Raw genomic sequence first — 8,378 nt, 5'->3', positions numbered from 1 at the left:
GAAGGAGAATCTGGCAGAGAATTGCGACTGAGCTTGGACTGTGAAGACACCACTCCTGACCAGCTGCCAACTGGACCTGACTCCATTCACCACAACGCTTTGAGCCCAGCCATCCAGCCAGTTCTTCACCCAGTGAAGAGTTTGCCTGTCCAAACCCTGAGCTGCCAGTTTCTCCAGGAGAAATCTGCAGGATACGGTGTGAAAGGCTTTACTGAAGTCCAGGTACACAACATCCACAGCTTTTCCCTCATCCACTGAGTGGGTCACCTTGTCATAGAATCATTTAGAATCATTTTGGTTGGAGAAGACCTTTACGATGATTGAGTCCAACCATAAACCCAACATTAAACCATGTCCTTAAGCATCACCTCTACATGACTTTTAAACCCCTCCAGGGATGGTGGCTCCATCACTGCCCTGGGCAGCCTGTTCCAATGCCTGACAGCCCTTCACCTGAACCCCCGGCAAGGGGAAGCACCAAGGGCTGCTGCAGCAGAAGTAGAGGGGCTGCGTGTACACAGGCATCTCAAATCAGAACAGGAATGAGAGATCTGTGCTGCCCATTTCCTATGGAGTTTAACGAAACTGATCAGACTCATGGCTGTGTCCCATGGGAATCTTGGTAGATGCAACAATGGTGATCCCATAACCACCCTGGCCCCCTCTAGCAGTGCTTGATCCACCACCACAAGGAAAATATTCTCCTTAAGCACTAATTGCTTCTCACCCAGGTGGATACCTTCAGTGAGGGTCCGGCTCAATTAGATCACCAGCCTTTGACACCGTATCCCACAGCATCTCCTGGAGAAGCTGCAGCTCATGGCCTGGATGGTGTATCTGCAATGGATAAAGAACTGGCTGGAGGGTTGGGCCCAAACACTTGTGAATGGAGCCAAGTCCCATTGGCAGCTGGTCACAAGTGGTGTCCCCAGGGCTCAGTATTGGGGCCAGTTCTGTTTAATTTATTTATCAATGATCTGGAAAGGGATCTGGGGGTGTTGATTCACAACCAGCTGAATGTGAGCCAGCATGTGCCCAGGTGGCCAAGAAGGCCACCAGCATCCTCGCTTGTATCAGCACTAGTGTGGCCAGCAGGACTAGAGAAGTGATTGTGCCACTGTACTCGGCACTGGTGAGGCCACACCTTTAATCCTGGGGTCAGTTTTGGGCCCCTTATCATAAGAAGGACATTGAGGTACCAGAGAGAGTGCAGAGGAGGTGACGAAGCTGGTGAGGGGCTGGAGCACAAGTCTGATCAGAAGTGGTTGAGGGTGCTGGGGCTGTTCAGCTTGGAGAACGGGAGCTGAGGGGAGACCTTATCGCTGTCTACAACTACCTGAAAGGAGGTTGGAGCACGGAGGGTGTTGGGCTCATCTCCCAAGTAGCAAGTGCTAGGACAAAAAGAAATGGCCTCAAGTTGCAGCAGGGGAGGTTTAGATTGGATATCAGGAAAAAAATTCTCCACGGAGAGAGTGGTGAAGCAGTGGAACAGGCTGCCCAGGGAAGTGGTACAATCTCCCTATCCTCACCTCCATGTGGGCACCTGAAGGCAGCAGGAAGAGCTCCTGGGTTCTCCAGCCTGTGCCTCCAGCGCTCCAGCTCCTGACCAGCTGTGGCCTCCACTGGCCTCGCTCCACAGTGCCCGTATCTGCCTGGCCCCAGTGCCCAGACACCACCTCTGCTGGGCCCAGCAGTGCAGAGGAGCCCCTGCCGTGCTGCCCGCACCCCTGCTAGCACAGCCCAGGCACTGTCCACCCCTGCCCATCTTGGCCTCCAGGGCCTTTCCCACAGCCCCTGCTGCTCTACAGCCCCAGCCCCTATAGGGCATCAGCCCAGCCTCAGGCTGATGCTTGGTACTTGCTTTGCTGGACTTCCTGGACACCCCAGCAGTCCAGTCCTCTGCCCCAGCCAAGTCCCACCTGAGAGCCTCCTGGCTGCCAGCACCACCGCCACTTCCAGCACGGGGGCCAACCCCTGTCCTGGCTGTCAGCATGATCCCTCACACACTCCAACTCTGCAGGAATGACATGGAAGAGCAGCCCCTGAGGGACCTCCCCAGCCAGCAGCTGCCAGCCAGGCTTGGGCCACTGAGCGCTACCATCCTCAGAGCCCAACCCAGCGGCCAATGGACCACCCACCCCTGGCGCTGCTCACAGAGCTCAGTCCCCTCTGCTCAGGGCCATGGCCAGGGACAATCCCTGAGGGCCTCAAGCCTGGCTGGCACCATCAGCCTCACGGAGAGCCCAGCTCATTCCTCCCCATCCTGGCTCCTCCAGCGTGCCCCTCTCTGGGAAGGATGTCCAGGAGTGTTTGTGCCAACACCTTCCGGGGGACAGAGCAGCCTGGAGGTTCTGCCGCCGCTTCCCTTGCCTTTCTGGAAGATGGCTCTGGCAGTTGCTCAGATCACCACGAGTGTCTCCAGATCAACAGCCCTTTCTGGAGAGCAGAGCGTGGCTTGGCACTGGCACAGCCCGGCTCCCCCCAACCCAGGGATGCTCCCCAGCCAGTCACACAGCCATTTGGTAAACGGTTTAATCAGATACTGCAAGGACCAGCGCTGGCCTGAGCTGGGCTTCACCCGCTGCTCTGCTTGGCCGCCAGTCTCTTGTCTCTCTCTTCAGCAATGGTCAGGCGGATGCCCTTTCCACGGGGCAGGGAGATCCATGGCTTGTTGCCCTGCAGCAATAGAGAAGCCACCCCACATCAGAACACCAGAACAGAGCAGAGCTCACCCTCTCAGCGGGGAAAAGGAGCAGGAGCCATTCCCTGCCCATGCTGGGCCATGTCTATGTGGTTGTGGCACTGGCCCAGCAGAAGCCCCTTAGGAAGGTGCTGAAGGTGTACAGGCCTACACCTGCCTCTTTCGGTCACATCCATGCAGAATGCACTCCAGCCAAAAGCAAACGACCACCCCTTTCCAACATGGACCAAAGAACCCATCGGGGATGGCAAGACAGCAGGGACACTCAGAGCAGCTGCCCGGGTCACGTCCAGACCCAAGCACTGAGCACTGCTCAGCTCCCAGCTCTCAGAATGTTTAAAAAAACCCAGGGCTACTTCTTGAAAGCATCCCCATTCCTAAATTTATGGATGCTTCCCCTTCCCGGAGCAGTTAGCCCAGAGTAGACAGAACCACAGGAAGTGGTGCCAGAACTGATGCCAGCACCAGAGCTTCGCAGTGCAGGAAGGCAGCTGCCTACAGAAGACACCAACGCCTCTTTGCTTCAGCCAGCAGCCCCTAACAACAGGAGAAAACCCACCCTCCCTGTGTCCATGCAGGCTTACCTTGCCAATAACGAAGATATTGGAGAGCCTGGTGGCGAAGCTATTGCCATTGGCGTCCTTCACATGAACCACATCAAATGAGCCAGGGTGTCTCTCCCGGTTGGTGATCACCCCGATACGGCCCAAGTTGGCACCGCCAGTCACCATGCACAGGTTACCTGGGGCAAAGGAAGATCAGTGTGATGAGAGCTGGCAGCAGGTGCCACAGGAAGCCCTTCCGCTCGGGCTCTTTGAGGAGCACCGCTGGAGAAGGGCAGGGACAGAGCAGCCACCGGAGGACGTGGTGACACCTATGTCCCACAGGAACCCTGGCACACCTCAAGCTCAACCCACACATACAGCTCTCTGGCCTCAAGGCCCACCCCAAACACTCCCCACCACCTCGGTTGTGTAGCACCCAGGGCATGTTCCACTTGTCCTGGCACTGCTCATAGCTCTGCAACTGAAACGTTCTCCCACAGTCAAGAGCCAGGAATCTCCCTACAGCTACCCAGAGCCTTCTGCTCACAGATGCACAAGAGTCAGGCTCGAGCAATCTCTCCACCAGCTTGCTGCTTCTACCCGGTGCCAGCCTGCTCTCGAATCACTCCAAGTCCCTGCACCAAATGCCTCCCACTGCCAGCACAGGAGAGGAACCCTTGCTTCAGCACCAGGCAGAGATGACCCAGGGAAACAAGCACTTTCCCAAGGCTGCCACCACTGCCTTTCTACTTCAGAGCAAAGATGTCTGGCATTTGTATTTAACTTCCACACAGCCCTCTATGGTGGGGAAGATTTCAGTGTTTTACACCGGATGCAAGACCTACCTGTGTCAAACTTGATGAAATCTGTGATCTTGCCTGTCTCCAGGTCAATCTGCACCGTATCATTCACCTTGATGAGGGGGTCTGGATAGCGGATGGTGCGGGCATCGTGGGTGACCAGGTGAGGGATTCCTTTGGTGCCCACAAAGATCTTCCTCACCTTGCACAGCTTGTACTGTAAACAAAACCCAAAAGTGCTCAGTGGAGGCAGCTAGCAGCACCATGGGCCAGGGGACACTCTTGTCCCCCAGAGAGCCACCAGCCACAGCAGCCCTCAGTCCCATACAGAACACATGACACTCCAGGGCTCACAACAGGAGCCAAGGCAGCAACTTGCCCAGTTCACTGGCCCAGCAATGCCTCTCATCCAGCTGCCATGTGGCTACGCTACAGCCCCAGCAGAAACACCTGCCCACCCTGGGCTTCGGCCTCCCCACCAACACCGGCTGCATTTTCCCAGGAGAGCCTACACCCGGGCACAGAATCACAGAATGTCAGAGACTGGAAGGGACCTCGAAAGCTCATCCAGTCCAATCCTCCCGCCAGAGCAGGAACACCCAGATGAGGTTACACAGGAAGGTGTCCAGGCGGGTTGGAATGTCTGCAGAGAAGGAGACTCCACAACCTCCCTGGGCAGCCTGCTCCAGGCTCTGGCACCCTCACTGGGAAGAAGTTTCTTCTCCTATTTAAGTGGAACCTCCTGTGTTCCAGTTTGCACCCATTGCCCCTTGTCCTATCATTGGTTGTCACCGAGAAGAGCCTGGCTCCATCCTCCTGACACTCCCCCTTTCCATATTGATCACCATGAATGAGGTCACCCCTCAGTCTCCTCTTCTCCAGCTCCAGAGCCCCAGCTCCTCAGCCTTTCCTCACACGGGAGATGCTCCACTCCCTTCAGCATATTCGTGGCTCTGCGCTGGACTCTCTCCAGCAGTTCCCTGCCCTTCTGGAACTGAGGGGCCCACAACTGGACACAATATTCCAGATGTGGTCTCACCAGGGCAGAGTAGAGGGGCAGGAGAACCTCTCTCGACCTACCAACCATCCCCCTTATTATCCACCCCAGGTACCATTGGCCTTCCTGGCCACAAGGGCACAGTGCTTGCTCATGGTCATCCTGCTGTCCTGGCAGGTTCCTCACTTTGTCCTGAAGCCTGTGGTCACACAGCAGAGGCAGAGGCTGCCTTTCTTCAGAACCTGAGACAGATCTGTATCCCTCCCCCAGGGCGTTTCCCTCCTGCCTATCACCCCTAACTCCTTCACAGCTACTTTGGGACTCATGAGTCCGCACAGAGCAGTAGCCATCGTGTGGGGGTGGAGAGTCCCCAAACGCACGCCACAGCCCGCTCCAGCACAGCCCCTCTGCACCCCTGCCTGCCTGCACAGCCCGGCCTTAGGAAGGACACACCAAGGAGAGCACAGACTCGCAGCTCAGCCATGTCAACAAGCTCGGGTTAAGGAAACATGCAGCAGTCGCTCCGCAACACCCAGGGCCAGAGTGCAGATGTGTAAACACCTCTATAACAGACCTAAGAAGGAATTTAAGGCTTCTGCACCACAGGCAGTCCCATGCTTCTGATCACTGTTGGTTTGCAAAGCCCTACACTCAGGCTCACCACAGCACAGCCCTCACCTAGGAGCTGCTCTCATGTCACCAAAAGACTTCCCCCCACCAAAGGCTTTGGACCCCAGCCCTGAAGACCCTCATCTTCTCAAGGGTGGCATGGACTCAGGGAGCAGAGCCACCAGCTCCTGTTCAGGAGATGCCAAACAGGAAACACCATCCCGACCAAACCCAGCTGAAGCTCCTCACCTTGGCCTCCTCAGCTGTGATGCGGTGAACAGCAAACCGGCCCTTGGTATCGTACACCAGGCGGAAATGCTCCCCCGTCTTCTCAATGCTGATGACATCTGATTTCAGAGAGGGAAATCAAATAGCAGCTGTTATCAGCTACATTACCGACAGTGTAGCTCAGCACAAAACTCACATTTAAAAACAACTAGGCACTGTTGAACAACACTTCAGGCGTGAACGGTGAGGCTGTTATCTCCTCTTGACCACAGGCTCACATCTTTTACCATGACACAGTGGAAATGACCAAAAACTGCCAAAACCTGAAGTCTGAACACCAACTTATGCATATGCATGCAGTTATAAGCTACAGATACCTGGCTCTGGTATTCATTGCAGCGCATAACTTCAAACTAAGTAACAACTGCTCAGACTTATCTTTAACTCCACCAGGAAAGCATTTTTTCCCCAAATCATGGCAGCCTGACAAAACATTCGCCCCTGCAGTGCAGCAGAGCGGCCTGAGGTACCTGCCCCAGCTCACCCATGAAGCCCGCAGGGTAGGTGATGTCTGTGCGGACTTTGCCATCGATCTTGATGAACCTCTGCATGCAGATCTTCTTGACCTCGTCTCCTGTCAGGGCATATTTCAGCCTGTTCCGCAGGAAGATGATGAGCGGCAGGCACTCCCTCAGCTTGTGAGGGCCTGTCGATGGACGGGGTGCCTGCAAACAGAAGCTTTCTGCCGGGTGCTCGAGTACAACAGCATCACCTGACCCCAGAGAAGAACGGAACGCTACCGGCCCAACAGCCCTCAAAGCAGCACCCAGCTGTGTGGAGCCACACTGCAGCGATGGGCTGCAGGTACCTGCTCTTGGTATTCACAGTACCTTGCCCAACAAGTCTTTACAGAACGCTGCCCCCAACACAGCACAACTATTCACAGACCCAGCCCAGTGAAAGAAAAACAGAACAAGGTTAAAGGAGAGCAGCCAACTACCCCACTGCAAGCAGGGAAACACGGGAGCTGCTCGCAAAGCCCCTTCTCCCCTGCCCCAGCCCACCAGCACCCCCGAGCACCGCACCACAGCCGGGCCCGGGAACCCCCCGGTGAGACCGGGAAGCCGCCCGGGCCAGCGGAGAGCGGGACAGGGTGCAGCCCAGGCCCAAGGCCGTTCCCGTCCCCACCCCCACGCCCGCTCCCGTCCCGCACTCACGAACACGCCCGTCAGCTTGTCCAGCATCCAGTGCTTGGGCGCAGCCACGCGCTTCAGGTGCTTCTTGGGGCCGCGGGCCTACGGGACGGGACGTGTTACCGGCCGCCGCCAGGCCCGGCCCCCCTAGCACGGCTCCCCAGCCCCCCCCGGGCTCCCGCACCCCCCGGCCCCGGCGGCGGGCTGCCTCCCACGGCCCTCGCGGCGGCGGGGGCGGCGGCGGCCCCGCGGCGGGGGGCGGATGGAGGAGGATGGCGGCGGGGAACGACCGCGCCGCGCTCTCACCATGGCTGCGCTCCGCCGGGAAAGGGCCGCTGCTTCCGGTCCGCTGCGGATATGCTCGGGGGCGGTGGCCGCGCCGCCGGGCGCCCCCTGTCGGCCCGGTGGTCCAGCACCGCCCGGCGGTGCGTGTGCCTCCCACGCGGGACACCTCGGCGCTCCCCGCCGCGCCCCGCTGCCCGCGGGAGGCGTGGGGGGGTCTGGGCAGCCCCTACCAGCCAGGTAGGGTGCCCCGTCCTCTCCTCGCTGCAAGCGGCCTCGACGAGGGCCCCCGGCAGCGAGCGGCTGTGTCCGTGACGGGGGGTCCGTGGGGAGGGTGAGTGGACCCCTCCCGGCCCTCGCTGGAGCCGTGAGACAGCCCCCCCACGTTGTGCTCCTGCGGTTTGGGAGAGGGTGTGAGGGTGTCGGTGGTAGCGCACACCCCAACTCCCCGCCGGGGGGCGGCTGGGGGGCTCGGAGCCTCCGGGTACCCTGGCTGTGCCGGGACACGAACCGCGGGGACACGCGTGCCGGCCACTGCCCTCCCCTCGCCCACGGCCCCTCCCGGGTGGAGCTGGGGCCCTACGCAGCCCCCCGAACCCGACTCCCGGCCTGAGCACCTGCTCCCGAAGGCAGCTCGGGGACCAGTGGTCTCCGACTGGACTCCCCGGGGGGGCTGGCACGTCTCCCCTGGGACACCCCCAGGCCCCCGCGCCCCTCCAGGCAGCCGAGTGGAGCGGCCCCGGGGCATCCAGCGGGTCCGCGCAGCGTCGCTCCCACAGCGAGGCGCGACAGAAGTCGCGTCCTCGGGGGTGACACGATGGGGACACGGCGCAGGTGTCACCCCTGGAGCCACCGTAAAGCCGGGAGGGGGCACGGGAGCTGCGAAGGGCAGACCCTCCTCCCACCCCGGGCCGCGTCCCATGGGGTGCCCCGCGGGGATGGGCTCCCTTGTCATCGTCCCCCAGCGCCAGCGCTGAGCTGGGCAGGGAAAGGGACACAGCCGCGGGGACAAGGGTCCGTCCT

The 8,378-nt window shown here is 59.3% G+C and overlaps 1 protein-coding gene across 1 annotated transcript; it reads right to left on the bottom strand.

Annotated features, from left to right (window-relative positions):
• Positions 1–2,518: 2,518 nt before the first annotated feature.
• On the bottom strand, positions 2,519–7,432 carry RPS4X (ribosomal protein S4 X-linked). Its single transcript, XM_065643479.1, has 7 exons — positions 7,380–7,432; positions 7,098–7,175; positions 6,425–6,605; positions 5,902–5,999; positions 4,092–4,263; positions 3,286–3,443; positions 2,519–2,676 (listed from the first exon to the last, which is right to left on the bottom strand). Exons 1-7 carry the CDS (start codon positions 7,380–7,382, stop codon positions 2,575–2,577), a joined length of 792 nt encoding a protein of 263 aa, XP_065499551.1. The 5' UTR covers positions 7,383–7,432; the 3' UTR covers positions 2,519–2,574.
• Positions 7,433–8,378: the final 946 nt, after the last annotated feature.

This window comes from Caloenas nicobarica, chromosome 12 (genome assembly GCF_036013445.1).
Source record: "Caloenas nicobarica isolate bCalNic1 chromosome 12, bCalNic1.hap1, whole genome shotgun sequence".
NCBI lineage: Eukaryota > Metazoa > Chordata > Aves > Columbiformes > Columbidae > Caloenas > Caloenas nicobarica.
This window is presented reverse-complemented; position numbering and strand designations above follow the sequence as displayed.

What these genes read in the sequence shown, in the direction of transcription:
- RPS4X (XM_065643479.1), bottom strand. An exon ending in TCACAGCTGAGGAGGCCAAG is followed by an intron (nt 4,264 to 5,901) that starts GTGAGGAGCTTC and finishes TTTTGTTTACAG; the next exon opens with TACAAGCTGTGCAAGGTGAG. An exon ending in ATATCTTCGTTATTGGCAAG is followed by an intron (nt 2,677 to 3,285) that starts GTAAGCCTGCAT and finishes CTATTGCTGCAG; the next exon opens with GGCAACAAGCCATGGATCTC.